Raw genomic sequence first — 21,161 nt, 5'->3', positions numbered from 1 at the left:
ACAGGCATGAGCCACTGAGCCTGGCCAAATAAATTTTTAAATGTATGTAAGAACAGGCCAGGTGTGGTGGCTCACGCCTGTAATCCCAGCATTTTGGGAGGCCAGGGAGAGTGGATCATGAGGTCAGGAGATCAAGACCAAGACCATCCTGGCCAACATAGTGAAATCCCGTCTCTACTAAAAATACAAAAATTAGCCAGGCGTGGTGGCATGTGCCTGTATTCCCAGCTATTCGGGAGGCTGAGGCAGGAGAATTGCTGGAACCCAGGAGGCAGAGGCTGCAGTGAGCCATGATCACACCACTATACTCCAGCCTGGGCAACAGAGAAAGACTCCATCTCCAAAAAAAAAAAAATAATATGTGTGTGTGTATGTGTGTGTGTGTGTACGAACATACAAATTTACTTAAGTGCTTTATAGAATTTACAGATTTCTTATAATCATTTTCTAGTGCCAGAAAAACCACTACTACTAAAGGAAAGATCTTTGGGATTTATTTACCTTAGAAGGTACTTCTCATATGTTAAGAGGTTGATGATTGCGTTAGGGGACCTAAAATATAGAATTAAGCATTACTTTCTAATGTGACATTAGAACTTTTAAGCACTGAGGTTTCTTGATTCTTCTAGGTGTATGTATGGATCTATGACCCAGTTCACTTTAAAACATTTGTCATGGGACTAATTCTTGGTAAGTAATGAGATGTTAGTAGTTTTTAAAGTGCAGTCTACGATTTAAAAAACAAATGCAGATACTGTAAAAGAAAGTGTTCTAAATTTAACATAAAATAGTTGTCATTTTAAAAATATTTTAAAGTCAGAAGATAAATGATAAAAAAAAAAAGGAAAATATTTGCAGCACATTAAAACAAAGATCTTTTAAGAGATAAACTGATAGAAAAATGGTCAAGGTAGTTAACAGATAAAGAAATGCAGTGATCAATCATTCCGAGTGATACTTAATCATACTCATAATATATACAAATTAAAGCTGTAATGATTAAGAGGCTTGCAAAGCTTGACATAAAGGTCTTAGAAAAAAATCGACAGGGTATGTCCATTGTTTTAGTTTTTGTGATGGACAGTTTGTCAGTGTCTTTGAAATTTTATATGTGTTAACAATGACCCAGCAATTTTAGAAAATAATTCCATGGCTGTTCCCATACAGTTTCACAAAGTGTGTGCATTGACACATTATCTGTTTTTATCCAAATCCCTTTAGACTATACTTGAGTATAATCTAGCAGATATCTTTCACATTAGAAATGCTTATTATGCCATTTGACCTAATAAATTCCACTTTAAGGCATTTATACTGTAATCACAGTTGCACAAATGTACCTGTGCAAGGGTATTATAGCTAAAATAGGTAAAAATAAAGAAAGTTAGAGAAGATTAAGAATAGTATAAGCACATTTATTTAGGAAAAAAGTTCCTGTAGCTAGTTAATTACATGTAGGCAGTCTCTGAGAATACAGGTAAGCCTAATAGTACTTAACCTCTGGGAGGTGAAATAAGAATTAGGTGAAGACTTAATTTCTCTATACCTTTTGATTTGTTTGTTTGTGACAGGATCTCATTCCCGTCACCCAGGCTGGAATGCAATGGCACAGTCATGGCTCACTGCAGCCTCGAAATGCTGAGGTCAGGTGATCCTCCCACATCAGCCTACTGCATAGCTATAACTATAGGCATACTCCACCACACCCAGCTAATTTTTGTATTTTTTACAAAATTTAGAGGTGGCGTTTCACCATGTTGCCCAGGCTGCTCTTGAACTCCTGGGCATTTGTCTGATTGTCCCAAAGTGCTGGGATTACAGTCGATTTTGTTTTTTATTTGGTTTTTTAACGATGTATATTCCAGGAGTTTTGTGGGGAAATAATTATTTAACAAATTGAAGAAAAAAAAAAAAGATAGTAGTTAAAAAGAGCCTGGTCAATATGATATCATAGGATCCCATTCAAAATAACTCTTTTAGGCTGGGCTCAGTGGCTTACACCTGTAATCCTAACACTTTAGGAGGCCAAGGCAGGGAGATGGCTTGAGTCCAAGAGTTCAAAACCAGCATGGGCAACATGGGCTAAACCTCGTCTCTACAAAAAATAAAAAAAAATTAGCCAGGCTTGGTGTTTCCCATGCAGGTTCCCACCTGTAGTCCCAACTACTTAGAATGCTGAGGTGGGAGGATCACCTAAGTTCGGGAGGTTGAGACTGTGGTGAGCCTAGATCATGCCACCGCACTCCAGCCTGGGTGACAGAGTGAAACACCCTGTTTCAAAAAACAAACAAAAACCAAAATAACTCTTTTATAATAGAGTACTAGTGGCTTTGCTAGATATTTTACATACAGCATATCATTTCCTCCTCACAACAACCTTTTAAAAATAGGAACAGACACTTTTAAATATAAGGTAACTTAGCCTCAAAGAGCTAAGTAACTTGCCTAGGGTTACTTAGCTTATAAGTCATAGAGCTAGAATTTTAACCCTGGTCTTACTCTAAAGAACTAATAACCAGGCTTCTAATTTCTTATAATTTTTTCTTGTGTCCTCACTTTACTTGCAAAACAAACTGGAGATGCTTGTAAACAGTTTCCCTAAGTACCAGAAAAACATCTGTAGTGGAATCACCTAGGAATCTTTTTCAGTTTGTGGATGTCAGAGCTCCACCCGAAAAGAAGAATCTCCAGAGAGGGGTTTTGGAAATCAGTTTTTGTTAGGTTTGTTGTTCTGCTGTTTCTTTTAGCCCCCTTAGTTAGTAGGCATTTATCTTAATATTTTTAAAATAAGGTAGATATAGCTTGAAAATGGGAGCAGTTGATAAGAAGGCAGCAGTTTTGAATTTCTACACAGGTTATTTTTCTAATATGTAATTTACACTAAAAAAAACTAGTTTAAGAACAGTATAAAATGTTAGGTTGAACAATATGAAATTGCTCATAATTGACCATTTTTTACCTATGAAAATGACAATTTTATATTTTAATATGTTTATGTTTTTCAGTTTTTCCCTCGGGGATATGTTCACTGTAATTGCAGCCATGCCATTTCTGTTTTTATTCTAAAAGTTTAACTTTGTCATTTCTTGTTCCAGTGATTGCAGTAATAGCGGCCACCCTCTTCCCCCTTTGGCCAGCAGAAATGAGAGTAGGTGTTTATTACCTCAGTGTGGGTGCGGGCTGTTTTGTAGCCAGCATTCTTCTCCTTGCTGTTGGTAAGTATTGTTATTTTAAAACTGACCTCACGTGCTTTTGGTAAGTATCATTATAAAACTGACCTCAAGAAGGTTGCTATTGAGCAGTTGGACTGTAATTTGGAGCTTCAGTAAAGCTTAAGAAAAATTAATGGAGATAAATCAAGAGGTATATGGTCCTACTTTCTGAGTCAAATCTCAAAACTCAGGCTTGATTAAATCTGTTTTGTCTGCAGAAAAAGGAATTAATACATCTTTTTAAAATGTTTTTAAATTATTAAGATTATTTTTTATTGACAAATTGTAATTGTATACATTTATGGGGTACAGTGTGATATTTTGGTGTATGTGTACAATGTGGAATGATTAAATCAAGCTAATCACTTTTCTTGCCTACCATTTATTGTGAGACATTTGAAATTTACTTAGTTGTTTTGAAATATACCATACATTATTATATCTTAATCTGCAAATAGGTACACTTTAAAAATTAGTTACAGCAAAGTCTTTTAATAGTTTTGCAGTGGTCATTTATTGAACATAGTACTTTGAGTAAAACATGTTTTAATTTTGACTTAGAAAAAATGAAACGTCTACTAAATAATCTATACATATATTTAATAAATGGTTCTAAACAATTGATTTGCCATTTGAGGGAAAATCAGTAACTTTCACCCAGGTACCAAAATACTAGATGCAATAAGGAGTTAGTGTTTTAAAAATCAAGTAGGAAAACATAAGTAAATGAATTTTCCACATTTCTGGATGATTGGAGTCTTTCATAGTTTATTTGTTTAGAGAAAGGGTCTTGCTCTGTCACCCAGGCTGAAGTATAAGTGGCAAGATCATAGCTCATTGCAGCCTTGAACTCTTGGGCTCAAGCAATCCTCCTGCCTCAGCCTCCCAAGTAGCAAGGACTGCTGGTACATGCAATCATGCCTGGCTTTTTAGGGGGGTGTGAGGGAGGTAGGGTATCGTTCTGCCCAGGCCGGTCTTGAACTCCTGGCTTCAAGTGATCCTCCAGTATTGGCCCCCAGAGTGCTGAGATTATAAGAATGTGCCCACACCTGGCCATCTTTCATAGATAAAAAGCTGTGTAGGCCAGGCATGGTGACTCACACCTATAATCCCAATACTTCGGGAGGCGGAGGTGGGTGGATCACCTGAAGTCAGGAGTTCAAGACCAGCCTGGCAAACATGGTAAAACCCCATCTCTACTAAAAATACAAAAATTAGTTGGGCGTGGTGGCATACACCTGTAATTCCAGCTGCTTGAGAGGCTGAGGCAGGAAAATCACTTGAACCCCGGAGGCAAAGCTTGCAGTGAGCTGAGATCACACCACTGCACTCCAGCCCGGGTGACAGAGTGAGACTCTGTCTCCCAAAAAAAAGCAATATAAAAATAACAAAAAAGGCTAGTAAATTTGCATCACATAAGAATAAAAGAGACCCTGTCATATCAAACAGACAAAATTAAAAACAAGCAACAAACTGAGACTGGCAAAAGATTACAATTCTCATTTACTCCTCCCAGTTGATAAGAGGACTGGAATATTAAATGACAAAGGATACCAACAGCCTTTCATTTTTTAGGAGAGGGAATAAAAAACGAATATAAATACGTAAAAATGCTCATCACTAGTAATTAAACAATGAAATTAAGATAATGAGGTATTTTTCCCTTCTTTTTTTTTTTTTTTTTTTTTTGAGACGGAGTTTCCCTCTTGTTACCCAGGCTGGAGTGCAATGGCGCGATCTCGGCTCACCGCAACCGCCGCCTCCTGGGTTCAGGCAATTCTCCTGCCTCAGCCTCCTGAGTAGCTGGGATTACAGGCACGCGTCACCATGCCCAGCTAATTTTTTGTATTTTTAGTAGAGACGGGGTTTCACCGTGTTGACCAGGATGGTCTCGATCTCTTGACCTTGTGATCCACCCACCTCGGCCTCCCACAGTGCTGGGATTACAGGCTTGAGCCACCGCGCCCGGCCCTTTTCCCTTCTTTAAAGAAATTTTTTTTAATGGTAATAATCAAAGGCCAGAGAGGGTTGATTGGAAGGAAATGCATCCAAATGTGCATAATGGTGACAATTATTATTTTAACTTTGTAATTTACATTTGTGTTTTCCTACAGTGAACATATTACTTTAGGAAAAAATCAACAAATATTTTCCTTAAAATCCTAGTCCTTGAAAATTTGCCATAGAAACGGGGCAGTTTTAACTTTTCATCTTGGTAAAGATGCGTGAATTTTTCTCATCTTATCTAAGGCCATCTAGTAATGTAGCATATGATTTACCTACATTAAATTTTAATTATATTGAATTATGTTAGCATATGCTACGAAGTTCTGATTATTTTCTCCAAATGGCAAATCAACTTTTTTGCCAAGATGCAGGAATACTTCTTTCTAAAAGAAAAAAAAAACAAAACACCCACATTATTGACCTATATGTATTGTTAGTGGATACAATCGGATCATCTGAACTGGGTGCATTATAAAGCATTACTCCTATGGCCCCAAGGAATTTCCCTTTATACATCCTTCACAATGCCCATCAAGGTATCCTGGATAGGTGCCACCAAGAGCTTATCCAATATCTTTCTTCAGTCCGTCACTGTTATGGACCTTTACTTCTCTGTGATTCCTGACAGAGTGAAGCCTTCTCCACCCTCCTATCATTATTTCCTTCCTCTATCTTATTTAGTTATTTAGTTTATTTATTTATTTTGAGATGGAGTCTTACTGTTGTGGCCCAGGCTGGAGTACAATGGTGCAATCTTGGCTCACTGCAACCTCCGCCTCTTGAGTTCAAGCGATTCTACTGCCTCAGCTTCCCCAGTAGCTGGGACTATAGGTGCCCACCACCATGCTCAGCTAATTTTTGTATTTTTTTCACCTTATTTTTTTTTATTATTATTATGCTTTAAGTTCTGGGGTACATGTGCAGAACGTGCATAGTTATACATGTGCCATGGTGGTTTGCTGCATCTATTGTCCTGTCATCTACATTAGGTATTTCTCCTACTGCTATCCCTCCCCTAGCCCCCTACCACCCAACAGACCTCGGTGTGTGATGTTACTCTCCCTGTGTCCATGTGTTCTCATTGTTCAATTCCCACTTATGAGTAAGAACATGCAGTGTTTGGTTTTTTGTTCTTGTGTTAGTTTGCTGAGAATGATGGTTTCTAGGTTCATCCATGTCCCTGCAAAGGACATGAACTCATCCTTTTTTATGGCTACATAGTATTCCATGGTGCATATGTGCCACATTTTCCTTATCCAGCCTATCATTGACGGGCATTTGGGTTGGTTCCAAGTCTTTGCTGTTGTGAACAGTGCTGCAATAAACATACGGTGCGTGTGTCTTTATAATAGAAGGATTTATAATCCTTTTGGTATATACCCAGTAATGGGATTGCTGGGTCAAATGGTATTTCTAGTTCTAGATCCTTTAGGAGTCACCACGCTGTCTTCCACAATGGTTGAACTAATTTACACCCCCACCAACAATGTAAAAGCTTTCCCATTTCTCCACATCCTCTCCAAATATTGTTGTCTCCAGATTTTTTAATGATCGCCAGTCTAACTGGCACGAGGTGGTATCTCATTGTGGTTTTGATTTGCATTTCTCTAGTGACCGGTGATGATGAGCTTTTTTTTTTTCCATGTTTGTTGGCTGCATAAATGTCTCCTTTAGAGAAGTATCTGTTCATATCCTTTGCCCACTTTCTGATGGGGTTGTTATTTTTGTCTTGTAAATTTGTTTAAGTTCTTTGTAGATTCTGGATATTAGCCCTTTGTCAGATGGGTAGATTACAAAATTTTTCTCCCATTCTGTAGGTTGCCTGTTCACTCTCATGATAGTTTCTTTTGCTGTACAGAAGCTCTTTAGTTTAATTAGATTCCATTTGACAATTTTGGCTTTGGTTACCATTCTCTTTTTTTCATTGTTTGGAATAGTTTCAGAAGAAATGCTACCGGCTCCTCTTTGTAATTCTGGTAGAATTCAGCTGTGAACTCGTCAGTTTCTGTATTTTTAGTAGAGACAGCGTTTCACCATGTTGGCCAGGCTAGTCTCGAACTCCTGACCTTAGGTGATCCATCCACCACAGTCTCCATAACTGCTGAGAATACAGGCGTGAGCCACCATGCCCAGCCTCCTTCCTTTGGCTTAGTAACCTCTAGCAGCAGAAAAATCCCCTGATGCTTTTGACATGGAACACGGGCAAATTTGCAGGCCAAGAAATAAAATCTAAGCTTGCTTGAATTTAGTGTCAGTGTAATACCTGTATCAAGAAGGAAAAAAACTTTGATCTGACATTAGGCATAATAAAATTGGTGCTTTTGCCTTTCAAATCCCTGAAATTTAGAAACTCCTTGGAAATTTTTAGCAAAGGTTTAGCTCCACTGAGTAGAATTACTCTACTTGCTTATTTTTAAATTAAAACAGTGTTCACAATAGTTTATGGTTATTACATGGTTTTGCTGTTGAAAATATTGTTTCTTCAGTAGTCCTTTTAAATAAATTTTTGTTGTAAATATGCTGTGGATTTAAATATACATTATGAACCAAATAGTTTTTGAATTATACTGGGAAACAAACCCAACATTTTATGTTGATTCTCTTAGAAAATGCAATTCCAAATATACTTTCAAATAATTAGATATTTCTATATGTTATACTTTGAAGTCTCTCTCTCTCTCTCTCTCTCTCATACATATATATATATATGTATGAGAGAGAGAGTCTCTTCATATATGTGTATATATATAGAGAGAGAGACTTCATAGTATGCATATATATATATATATATATATATATATATATATATATATATGGGAGACAGGGTCTTGCTCTGTTGCCCAAAGTAAAGTACCTGGCAGAATCATAGCTCATTGTACCCTCAAACTCCTGGGCTCTAGCAATCCTTCCACCTCAGCCTCCTGAGTAGCTGGGACTGACTACAGGAGCATGCTGCCATGCCCAGCTAATTTATTTTTAAGAGTCAGGGTCTTGAAATAGTATGTATTGGTTATAATTATATTTGACATTTCTTTGAATATGCATTGTTAATATTGCCATTTAAAATAAGACCTTTGGCAGTTTTCTAAAATCTGTCACTTTTAGTATAGGAATGGTATTATAGTACATGTCACAGCTTCCCCAAAATTCTTCCCTTTTCACTCTCAGTAATCTAGTGCCACATAGCAAAAACTGCAAAACATGAGCATTCTGCCATATCATTTGTATGTGATAAGAAATTAGACTTCGGCTGGGCACGGTGGCTCAAGCCTGTAATCTCAGCACTTTGGGAGGCCGAGGCGGGTGGATCACGAGGTCAAGAGATCGAGACCATCCTGGTCAACATGGTGAAACCCTGTCTCTACTAAAAATACAAAAAATTAGCTGGGCATGGTGGCACGTGCCTGTAATCCCAGCTACTCAGGAGGCTGAGGCAGGAGAATTGCCTGAACCCAGGAGGCGGAGGTTGCGGTGAGCCAAGATCGTGCCATTGCACTCCAGCCTGGGTAAAAAGAGCGAAACTCCGTCTCCAAAAAAAAAAAAAAAAAAAATAGAAATTAGACTTTATTTGTGCCACTTCTATCTTGCTTTTTCTTTGGTTTAATATAAGATTTCATAAACCATCTGCCTTACAATCCTGTAAAACCTATCATAGCCCCATAATTGGAGAAGAAAAATGTACAGCCTCCTTAAATTCATTATCTCTATCAGTGGATTATTCTTAAATTATAATTTTAAGCATATTTACCTTTTCCGCTTATACCACAAAAGATTCTAATGTATACGGGAGTCTTTCAGAATATTTACATTCTTGTGAAAATAAAAACAGCTATTTTAAAAAGTCAAGACAGCTGTAACTGTTTTCTTCCATTTATGCAAAGCAAAATAATGGAAGATACACAGGTGAGCTTTTTTCAGGTTTTCTATGAAAACAATGATAGAATTGTCTAAAGAAAAAAAAGCAAAAATCCTGTCATAATTGGTTAATCTGTAACATTCACATAATCATCATGACCTTTTAAAAAATAGGAGAAATCACTCAGGTCTGCATAATTGGTAAATTTAGAGAAAACTAAATATTGGGGTTTGTGATAACTCATTACTACAATTTTTTTTTATTGCATTTTACGTTCTGGGGTATGTGTAAAGAACATGCAGGATTGTTGCATAGGTACATACGTGGCAATGCAGTTTGCTGCCTCAATCCACATCACCTGTATCTGGCATTTCTCCCCATGTTATCCCTCCCCAACTCCATACCCCCCACTGTCCCTCCCCTGGTCTCCCCCCGACAGACCCCATTGTGTGATGCTCCCCTCCCTATGTCCATGTGTTTTCATTGTTCAACACCCGCCTGTGAGTGAGAACATGCGGTACTTGATTCTCTGTTCCTGTGTCAGTTTGCTGAGAATGATGGTTTCCAGGTTCATCCGTGTCACTACAGAGGACACGAACTCACTGTTTTTTATGGCTGCATAGTATTCCATGGTGTATATGTGCCACATTTTCCCTGTCCAGTCTATCATTGATGGGCATTTGGGTTGGTTACAAGTCTTTGCTATTGTAAACGGTGCCACAGTGAACATATGTGTGCATGTGTCCTTATAATAGAACGAATTTATAATCCTTTGGATATATACCCAGTAATGGGATTGCTAGTTCAAATGGAATTTCTATTTCTAGGTCCTTGAGGAATCACCACACTGTCTTCCACAATGGTTGAACTAATTTACACTCCCACCAACAGTGTAAAAGTGTTCCTGTTTCTCCACATCCTCTCCAGCATCTACGTTGTCTCCAGATTTTTTAATGATTGACATTCTAACTGGTGTGAGATGATATCTCAATGTAGTTTTGATTTGGATTTCTCTAATGACCAGTGATGATGAGCATTTTTTCATATGTTTGTTGGCCTCATATGTGTCTTCTTTAGAAAAGTGTCTGTTCATATCCTTTGCCCACTTTTGAATGGATTTGTTTGTTTTCTTATAAATCGGCTTTAGTTCTTTGTAGATTTTGGATGTAAGTCCTTTGTCAGATGGGTAGATTGCAAAAATTTTTTACCATTCTGTTGGTTGCCAGTTCACTCTAATGATTGTTTCTTTTGCTGTACAGAAGCTCTGGAGTTTAATTATATCCCATTTGTCTATTTTGGCTTTTGTTGCCAGTGCTTTGGTGTTTTAGTTATGAAGTCCTTGCCTATGCTTATGTGCTGAATGGTTTTGCCTAGGTTTTCTTCTTACATTTTTATGGTGTTAGGTCTTATGTTTATGTCTTTAATCCATCTGGAGTTAATTTTAATGTAAGGTGTTAGGAAGGGGTCCAGTTTCTGCTTTCTACACATGGCTAGCCAGTTTTCCAAACACCATTTATTAAACAGGGAATCCTTTCCCCATTGCTTGTTTTTTTCAGGTTTGACAAAGATCAGATGGTTGTAGATGTGTGGCATTGCCTCCGAGGCCTCTGTTCTTGTCCATTGGTCTGTATCTGTGTTTTGGCACCAGCACCATGCTGTTTGATTACTGTAGCCTGGTAGTATAGTTTAAAGTCAGGTAGCGTGATGCCTCCAGCTTTGTTCTTGCTTAGAATTGTCACAGCTATGCAGGCTCTCTTTTGGTTCCATATGAAGTTTAAGGTGGTTTTTTCCAGTTCTGTGAAGAGGGTCATAGGTAGCTTGATGGGGATAGTGTTGATTCTATAAATTACTTTGGGCATTATGGCCGTTTTCATGATATTGATTCTTCCTAACCATGAGCATGGAATGTTTTTCCATCTGTTTGAGTCCTCTCTTATTTCCTTGAGCAGTAGTTTGTAGTTCTCCTTGAAGAGGTCCTTTACATCCTTTGTTAGTTGTATTCTTAGGTATTTTATTGTCTTTGTAGCAATTGTGAATGGCAGTTTGTTCTTGATTTGGCTCTCTTTAAGTCTGTTATTGGTGTATAGGAATGCTTGTGATTTTTGCACATTGATTTTGTATCCTTAGACTTTGCTGAAGTTGCTTATCAGTTTAAGGAGATTTTGGGCTGAGACAGTAGGGACTTCTAAATATACAGTCATGTCATCTGCAAATAGAGACAATTTGACTTCCTCCTTTCCTAATTGAATATGCTTTATATCTTCTTCTTGCCTAATTGCTGTGGCTAGAACTTCCAATACTATATTGAATAGGAATAGTGAGAGAGGGCATCATTGTCTAGTGCCAGGTTTCCAAGGGAGTGCTTCCAGTTCTTGCCCATTCAGTATGATATTGACTGTGGGTTTTTCATAAATAGCTTTTATTATTTTGAGATACGTTCCATCAATACCTAGTTTATTGAGAGTTTTTAGCATAAAGGGCTGTTGAATTTGTCGAAGGCCTTCTCTGCATCTGTTGAGATAGTCATGGTTTTTGTCTTTGGTTCTGTTTATATGGTGAATTACGTTTATAGACTTGCATAGGTTGAACCAGCCTTGCATCCCCAGGATGAAGTCTACTTGATCATGATGGATAAGCTTTTTGATGTGTTGTTGCAACCGGTTTGCCAGTGTTTGATTGAAGATTTTTGCATCTATGTTCATCATGGATATTGGCCTGAAGTTTTCTTTTTTTGTTGAGTCTCTGCCGAGTTTTAGTATCAGGATGATATTGGTCTCATAAAATGATTTGGGGAAGATTCCCTCTTTTTGGGTTGTTTGGAATAGTTTCAGAAGGAGTGGTACCAGCTCCTCTTTGTATGTCTGGTGGAATTCAGCTGTGAACCCATCTGGACCTGGGCTTTTTTTGGTTGGTAGGCTATTAATTGCTGCCTCAACTTTAGCCCTTGTTATTGGTCTATTCAGGGTTTCAACTTCTTCCTGATTTAGGCTTGGGAGGGTGCAAGTGTCCAGGAATTTATCCATTTCTTACAGATTTACTGGTTTATGTGCATAGAGTTGTTTGTAGTACTCTCTGATGGTGGTTTGTATTTCTGTAGAATCAGTGGTGATATCCCCTTTATTGTTTTTTATTGCATCTATTTGATTCTTCTCTCTTTTCTTTTTTATTAATCTGGCTGCAGTCTGTCTATTTTGTTGATCTTTTCAAAAAACCAGCTCCTGGATCTATTGATTTTTTCGAAGGGTTTTTTGTGTGTCTATCTCCTTCAGTTCTGCTCTGATCTTAGTTATTTCTTGTCTTCTGCTAGCTTTTGAGTTTTTTTGATCTTGCTTCTCTAGCTCTTTCAATTTTGACAATAGGGTGTCGATTTTAGGTCTTTCCTTGCTTCTCATGCTGGCATTTATTGGTATAAATTTTCCTCAAGACACTGCTTTAAAAGTGTCCCATAGATTCTGGTATGTTGTGTCTTCATTCTCATTGGTTTTGAAGAACCTCTTTATTTCTGCCTTCATTTGCATTGTTTATCGAGTCAACATTCCAGAGCCACTTGTTCAGTTTCCATGAAGTTGTGTGGTTCTGAGTTAGTTTCTGAATTCTGAGTTCTGATTTGATTGCACTGTGGTCTGAGAGACTGTTATGATTTCTTTTCTTTTGCATTTGCTGAAGAGTGATTTACTTCCAATTATGTGGTCGGTTTTAGAGTAGGTGTGATATGGTGCTGAGAAGAATGTATATTCTGTGGATTTGGGGTAAAGAGTTCTGTAAATGTCTATTAGGTTTGCTTGGTCCAGGTCTGGGTTCAAGTCCCGGATGTCCTTGTTAATTTTCTGTCTCGTTGATCTGTCTAATATTGACGGTGGAGTGTTAAAGTCTCCTGCTATTATTGTGTCGGAGTCTAAATCTCTTTGTAGGTCATTAAGTACTTGCTTTATGTATTTGGGTGCTCCTATATTGGACGCGTATATATTTAGGATCATTAGCTCTTCTTTTTGCATTGATCCTTTTACCATTATATAATGCCCTTCTTTGTCTCTTTTGATCTTTGTTGGTTTAAAGTCTATTTTATTGACTAGGATTGCAACTCCTGCTCTTTTTTACTCTCTATTTGCTTGGTAGGTCTTCCTCCATCCTTTTATTTTGAGCCTGTGTGTATCCTTGCATGTGAGATGGGTTTCCTGGATACAGCACACCAATGAGTTTTGACTTTTTATCCAATTTGCCAGTCTGTGTCTTTCGATTGGAGCATTTAGCCCATTTACATTTAAGGTTAATATTGTTATGTGTGAATTTGATCCTGTCATTTTTATGCTAGCTGGCTGTTTTGCCCATTAGTTGATGTAGTTTCTTTATTGTGTCGATGCTCTTTACCATTTGGTATGTTTTTGGAGTGGCTGGTACTGGTTGTTCCTTTCTGTGTTTAATGTTTGTTTTAGGAGCTCTTGTAAAGCAAGCATCGTGGTGATGAAATCTCTGAGCAATCGCTTGTTGATAAAGGATTTTATTTCTCCTTCACTTATGAAGCTTAGTTTGGCTGGATATGAAATTCTAGGTTGAAAGTTCTTTTCTTTGAGGATGTTGATTATTGGCCCCCACTCTCTTCTGGCTTTTGTAGGGTTTCTGCTGAGAGATCCGCTGTGAGTCTGATAAGCGTCCTTTTGTCGGTAACCCAACCTTTCTCTCTGGCTGCCCTTAGCATTTTTTCCTTCATTTCAGCCCTGGTGAATCTGATGATTATGTGCCTTGGAGGTTGCTCTTCGTGAGGAAATTCTTTGTGGTGGTCTCTGTATTTCCTGAACTTGAATGTTGGCTTGCCTTGCTAGGTTGGGGAAGTTCTCCTGGATAATATCCTGAAGAGTGTTTTCCAGCTTGGATTCATTCCCTCTATCACATTCAGGTACACCTGTCAAACATACGTTAGGTCTTTTCACATAATCCCATATTTCTTGGAGACTTTGTTCATTTTTTTTAGTCTTTTTTCTCTAATCTTGCCTTCTCATTTTATTTCATTGAGTTGATCTTCAATCTCTGATACCCTTTCTTCTGCTTGGTCAATTTGGCTATTGAAACTTGTATATGCCTCGTGAAGTTCTCGTGTTTATCACCTCCATGAATTCATATGTATTCCTCTCTAAGCTGTTTATTCTTGTTAGCATTTCATCAAACCTTTTTTCAAGGTTCTTAGTTTCTTTGCATTGGGTTAGAACATGTTCTTTTAGCTCAGAGAAGTTTCTTATTATCCACCTTCTGAAGCCTGTTTCTGTCAATTCATCACACTCATTCTCCATCCAGCCTTGTTCCCTTGCCGGTGAGGAGTTGTGATCCCCTGGAGGAGGAGAGGCATTCTGGTTTTGGGTATTTTCATCCTTTTTGCGCTGGTTTCTTCCCATCTTTGTGGATTTATCTGCCTGTGGTCTTTGTGGTTGTTGACTTTCAGATGGGGTCTCAGAGTGGCCATCCTTTTTGTTGCTGATGAAGTTATTTCTTTCTGTTTCTTAGTTTTTCTTCTAACAGTCTGGCCCCCCTGCTGCAGGACTGCTGGAGGTCCACTCCAGACCCTGCTTGCCTGGGATCACCTGCAGTGGCTGCAGAACTGTAAAGGTTGCTGCCAGTTTCTTCTTCTGCTATCTTTGTCCCAGAAGGGTACCCACCAGATGTCAGCCTGAGCTCTCCTTTATGAGGTGACTCTTTGGTTATACAGGGGTCGGGGAGCTGCTTGAGGAGACAATCTGTCCCTTATAGGAACTGAAGTGCTGAGCTGTGAGCTCTGCTATTCTGTTCAGAGCTGCTGGGCATGTACTTTTAAATCTGCTGCAGCGGAACTCATAACCACCTTTTTTTCCCAGGTGTTCTGTCCTGGGAAGGTGGGGTTTTATTTATAAGTTCCTGTCATTCTGCTGCCTTTTTTTCAGAGATGCCCTGCCCAGCAAGGAGGTAACCTAGTCACAGTCTGCCAGCAGAGGCATTGCTGAGCTGCCGTGGGCTCTGTCCAGTTGCTGTGTAAACTTCCTTCCAGTTTTGTTTGTAGGGTTATAGGTTGAACTTCAGTAATGGCGGACTGCCTCTGTAATGGCGGACTGCCTCGGTAGTGGCGGACTGCCTTGAGTAATGGCAGATGCCCTTCCCCTCCACAGAGCTGGACTGTCCCGGGTCCAGCAGTGCTTGCTGTGAAGCTCTCAAGCCAGAACGTTTCAGATTGCTGGTCTTTGTGGGGGTGGGACCAGCCGAGCCAGATCACCTGGCACCCTGTTTCAGCCCCCTTTTTTTCAGTTGAACGGGTGACTCTGTCTCTCAGGCATTCAGGTTGCCAGTTGAAATGGCACCCGGATTTGTGTGAGTATTTGTGTGGAGACCCGCTGCACCAGCTGAAACAGCGCTGGAGACTCATGGTGCTTTTCTGCTCGGGAATCGCCTGGTCTGTAGGCAGTAAAAATTCGTTTGGAAATGCAGTGATCACTCACCCTCTGTGTTTTTGCTGGGAACTGCAATCCAGAGCTATTCCTATTCAGCCATCTTGGATCCTCTCCCCGCATAGCTCTTTTAATCAGGTTTTTCAGTGTGTCTGAATTTAAGAACCAGTAAGAGTCAATAGTGGAAGTCATTACTACAAATTTTAAAATTCAAATTCCATTTTTCTATCATAATATAGTATTATCAAAGAATAAACCTTATGTGTTTAAGTGTTTTTGCTTTCATTAACATTGTATTTTTCCTAATATTGAGAGGATTGGTCTTTAAAAAGTAAAAATTATGTAATGTACCTAATTAATAAAACAGAAAGATAAGGTTCAGTGGCTCACAACTGTGATCCCAGCTACGTGAGAGGCTGAGGTGAGAGGATCGCCTAAAGCCAGGTGTTCAAGACTGGCCTGGACAACATAGCAAGAACCTGTCTCTAAAAGTAGGGAGAGAGAAAGAGGCAGTGGGGAGAAACAGGGGAAGAGAAGAGAGAGAGAGAGAGAGGGAGGGTAGGTAGATGAGAGAGAGAGAGATTAGATAGATAGATGATAGTTACATACCTGTAATCCTAGCACTTTGGGAGTTTGAGCCCAGGAGTTCAAGACCAGACTGGGCAGCATGGCAAGACCCTATCCCTACAAAAAATACAAAAAATTAGCCGAGCATGGTTGGCATGTACCTGCCACTTAGAGGTTGAGGTGGGAGGATCACTTGAGCCCAGGAGTTTGAGGCAGCAGCAGGTCATGATTGTGCCACTGCACTCCAGCCTGGGCAACAGAACAAGACGTTGTCCTCAACAAATAAATAAGACAAAAAGGATTAAAAGATGGAAACTTTCTAATACTGGGATTCTTTATCCAGGCATCACTTATCCTTTAGACAGAGTAAGCATGTGCCTTGGACCAAGATACATATAGGGATCCACAGAAATATTTTGATTTTTCTTTTAAATCAGAAGTAGTAATGTATATACATGTATGTAATAGTAAACCTTTGCAGTATATTATTTTGTTTTTTCAGATGGGGTGTCGCTTTGTCCCCCAGCTGGAGTACAGTGGCGAGATCTCGGCTCACTGCAACTTCTGCCTTCCAGGTTCAAGGGATTCTCCTGCCTCAGCCTCCTGAGTAGCTGGGATTACAGGCACGCACCACCATGCCCAGCTAATTTTTGTATCTTTTTTTAGTAGAGGCGGGGTTTCACCGTGTTGGTCAGGCTGGTCTCAAACTCCTGACCTCATGATGTGCCTGCCTCGGCTTCCCATAGTGCTAAGATTACAGATGTGAGCCACCGCACCCGGCCTATGCAGTATTTTTTTCGTGTTTATACAAATGTATAGAAAATATAGTCATAAATGTATAGAAAATATAATTTTTAGTTTTTGTGGAGGAAGTCCCTTACAAAGGCAAAACGGTTTACGGCCTTGGGAAGTCATGATGCAGCCCTTCTTTTTCCTTCTTAAAGGCTTCCTTCCTAAACATCTTTTATAATTTAATTTTATTCTTCTTTTCCTACACTATGATCTTATGTATACTTAAATTTCCAACTGATTGCTATTGTGTATTGAAGCATAGTATCACAAGTGCATAAATCAGAGGTGCATATCCATGAAACAACACCCAGATGGAAAAAATAAGTAATTTTTTTCAGAGTGACATTATTGCATTGTGTACTCAAGTTCAGAGCAATGTGCTCTGCCCCTAGAATACCGTGATAGCTGCTACACTAGTCAGGAAATTTTTTGTTGTTTTCAAGCATGCAGTGGTATAATTATAGCTCACTGTAGCTCACTGCAGCCGTGAGCTCCTGGGCTCAAGTGATCCTCCCAAGTAGCTGGGATTAGCACTCCCAGTCAGGATTTAAATATTCATATTTAAGGTGTATGAAATATGCAAATAATAAAACTGTTTTCCCAGCTTTTCATTAACAAATATTCTCTCTGAGGCAATGTTTGAATTACTCAATTAGAGAAATGTTTTTCCCCTCAGCTCGATGCATTCTATTTCTCATCATTTGGCTCATAACTGGAGGAAGGCACCACTTTTGGTTCTTGCCAAACCTGACTGCTGATGTGGGCTTCATTGACTCCTTCAGGCCTCTGTACACACATGAATACAAAGGACCAAAAGCAGACTTAAAGAAAGATGAGAAATCTGAAACCAAAAAGCAACAGAAGTCTGACAGTGAGGAAAAGTCAGACAGTGAGAAAAAGGAAGATGAGGAGGGGAAAGTAGGACCAGGAAATCATGGAACAGAAGGCTCAGGAGGAGAGCGGCATTCAGACACGGACAGTGACAGGAGGGAAGATGATCGATCCCAGCACAGCAGTGGAAATGGAAATGATTTTGAAATGATAACAAAAGAGGAACTGGAACAGCAAACAGATGGGGATTGTGAAGAGGAGGAGGAGGAAGACAGTGATGGGGAAACACCTAAATCTTCACATGAAAAATCATAATCTGACTAATTTGGGGACTGATTGAATAAGTACAAGAGGTTGGATTTTCTATGTTGGCTGATTATTATATTAAACACATGGCATTTGTAGCATTCTTTAAATTCTGTTTACTGAAATGTATTTGACATTCAAGCAGTTATATTCAGTCCTTCATTTTATAGAATATTGGCACTATTATTGGTACAGTTTAAAGCCATTAATACATTTTATCCATTTGATAATTTTACAGTAAGTAGGTCTCATTCATTTTGACAGTTATCAAATATATACTTTCCACAGTTAAATTTACATTGGCATTTTTGACAGTGGTATGGCTTTTTACTGTTAGACTAATCAAAAATAAAAGGAACAAAGAAACTCCAACATTTCAGATTATGCATAGTTATGTAGCCATTTCACAGTTTCTTTAAGATGCATAAATTCATTGTTCTTGATAGTTAAGCTTTTATTTTTCATTATAAAATTATACCAGGAAATTTCTTAAGACTCTGAGTTAGCAGAGTTCAAAACTGTTTTATGGAAACAAGCCAACTAGTAACAATCCAGCAACACTTCTAGTTTAGCTAAATCCTTTTTCCAATGTAGGAAATCCACACCGATTTGTACGTCTGATTCAGAGAAAGATGGTCATCTCCAACAGAGAAGGGGAACAGCACTGGTTGGAAGGTGATGGCTCTCCCTCCTCCCTCCCTCCCCAATTCGTTGTCGTAAAGTAAAGTGTATTCTGTACATAATTTACAAATAAAACATTTTATTTTAATTGTTACTTATTATTTAGATATTTCTCAACCCTTAAATTCGTAAAATTAAGACCATGTAAGGGTATGTTTTTAGAGAAATGGAAGTTTCAGTAACCCACAACATCTATGATCTTTCTACAGCAGCTTCAGTTTTGTGCCAACATTCCATGTATTTTGAATATGAGCAAAAACTGATCTTTATTAAATAAGAGCAGACTTAAAGTAGCTTTGTACGCCTTAATGTTTATTTTGATTTATTTTAAACCTTTACATTCAAAAATGAGATACTGTATTATCAGACCAGGAGGCATTGCTGTGAAAGATAATTTCCTATTCTAAAATACCAAATTTAAAATAAAGATAATAAAATAAAACAGAGAACTATTGGACTGTAATTGCTTTGAACTAGTTTTGCAGTTTGATTTTATGTCTTGTACATCTTAGTTACAAGTCTTTTGGAAAACTCTTGTTTACTTATGAGCATAATCATTCCTTGGAGTAATACTTTTATAAACTAATAATGAATATTAAATGATTTTCCTTCAGTCACAGTGAGAGCATTTTGCTTTGTGGTTTAAATAGGTAGTGTATGTAAGTCTTTTCTTTAGGCTGTTTCTCATCTAAGTGTTTGAATTAAAGATGTTAAATTTTTCTAATTGTGAAAAATACATTTTTTGTATCATTGACACATTTTATTAAACATGGCTTGATTCCTTCTTTATAGTAGTCCCTGTAAGTGGACAGAAATATGGCTATTGATGTTAATGCAACTATGTCAAGGCTGCAGTCACTTTAAGAGTTCATTTTTAGCGAATGTTCGTTAAGTGCCTGGGTATTTTCCCCTCCCACTCCCAGAGCTCTACTACTTTATTTCCACAGTAAGCATATATATAATGATCGCTTCTGAGTTTCTTTACAGTAACATTGATACCTATTTTGGGGTATAAAAGTGGTGTTTTTTCAGAAATGAAAATGATTTTATTCACTTTTACTTTTCTTTGATCATACCCAGGCACTCAATATTTATCCTGAAATTTTTTATAATATATGTACTTTGTTCTAGTCTTAAAGACATTTGGAGCATGGCCAACAGGAAAGTCAGCTTCTTACTGATGTGTGTGGATTCTTACAGAATGTTAGTGCAAATTTTTATAAATATTTGGTGATCCCTGGGGGGAAATATCATTCTTACTACGGTTAGAAAGTGAATTAGAAATTTCAGCTCAGTTTCTCTTTTACTATTCAAGTTGTGTACTTTAAACAAATATAAAAATCAAAGGCCGCCTCTACTACAATCCTCAGTGGAATAGATGGCTATCTTTCTTGGCTAACATTAAATATTCTTGTACCAGAGCATGGAAAATTATTTATAATTGTTAATAGAATGGTGATTTTTTTTAAAAGAACTTCAGATTTGCTATGCTGCTGTAAGTAGAAGCACGAAGCTTTTTGATCATGTAGGGTTTATTGTAGAGGGTATCAATTGGCCTGACTAAGCAGGATTGGATTTACCAGAGGCTAGATTGAGATGGTAAGAATAATGCGTATGTGATTGTTCTTAAAGTCAATGTATTAAATAAGGTATTTTTCCTTTTCCCTCTTACTGGATTCTTTAATTTTCAAACCATATGTCCTAGATAGCGTTAATGAAATAATATAGATTTAGTTGAATACTATTCAGGAAGTAATAAATTTTAATATATCACGTTGAAATTATGCAGTGGTGATGGATTTTGGTGTTTCTTCCCTCTTTCTGGTTTTACATCATGAGTATCAATTAGCTGCTGACAAAAAAAATCTTGTGTCTTTTGTAAATTGAATTTTTTTAAATCTTTATTAGGAACTGGAAAACAGCAAGTATGGTTGATTCTCATTTTCAAGATAGTTATGTTCTGTAAAGTCACTGCAAACACTGAATTAGCAAATACAGAACCTAGGGGAAATACAGGGCTAGGCTTCTGCAAGCCACTGGTCACATTTTCATCAAGCAGTCAGCACGTAAGTTTCTGTTGTAAAGACACCTTATTTAATACAGTTGATTCATTAACACTGAAGTCATGACCAACAACACTGTAACTCATGCCTGAATGAAGCTTATCTGACACATAAGCTTCATAAGGCACATAACAGCCTTTTTGCCCTTAGGAACAGCTTTTTGCCCTTAGCACTATGCTTGGGGGCCATTTTAAACAATGAAATCAAAAAATACAAATGCAAAAACCGTGGTATTCAAGTAAAAAGGACACATTTACAGTATGAGGGCTGGAACGTGGCCTTGTTCAACCTCAGCGGAGAATATGTTGAAGCTCAGCAAGTTTTCTGCTGCACTGCAAAATTTAGGTTAGGCAAATTCACAAATACGGAATCCGCGAATAACGAGGATCAACTGTACCAGCTGTACTTAACTATGTTTTAAAGCTGTGACATTTATCTA

General features: G+C 38.1%; 1 protein-coding gene across 1 annotated transcript in view; it reads left to right on the top strand.

The window, feature by feature from the left end:
• Positions 1-20,930, top strand: part of SEC62 (SEC62 homolog, preprotein translocation factor) — a 40,583-nt gene extending 19,653 nt beyond the window's left edge. Inside the window, exons 6-8 of the mRNA XM_032260833.1 lie at positions 630-690; positions 3,096-3,215; positions 17,518-20,930. Of these exons, the coding sequence (XP_032116724.1) occupies positions 630-690; positions 3,096-3,215; positions 17,518-17,987 (651 nt within the window). The 3' untranslated portion in view covers positions 17,988-20,930. The remainder of the gene's footprint in view (positions 1-629; positions 691-3,095; positions 3,216-17,517) is intronic.
• The last annotated feature ends 231 nt before the right edge of the window (positions 20,931-21,161 follow it).

The sequence above is a fragment of the Sapajus apella genome, unplaced genomic scaffold (assembly GCF_009761245.1).
Source record: "Sapajus apella isolate SASKATOON/1434 unplaced genomic scaffold, GSC_monkey_1.0 scaffold4, whole genome shotgun sequence".
Taxonomy (NCBI): Eukaryota; Metazoa; Chordata; class Mammalia; order Primates; family Cebidae; genus Sapajus; species Sapajus apella.
Note: the sequence above shows the minus strand (reverse complement) of the source record. Positions and strands in the feature narration are given on the sequence as shown.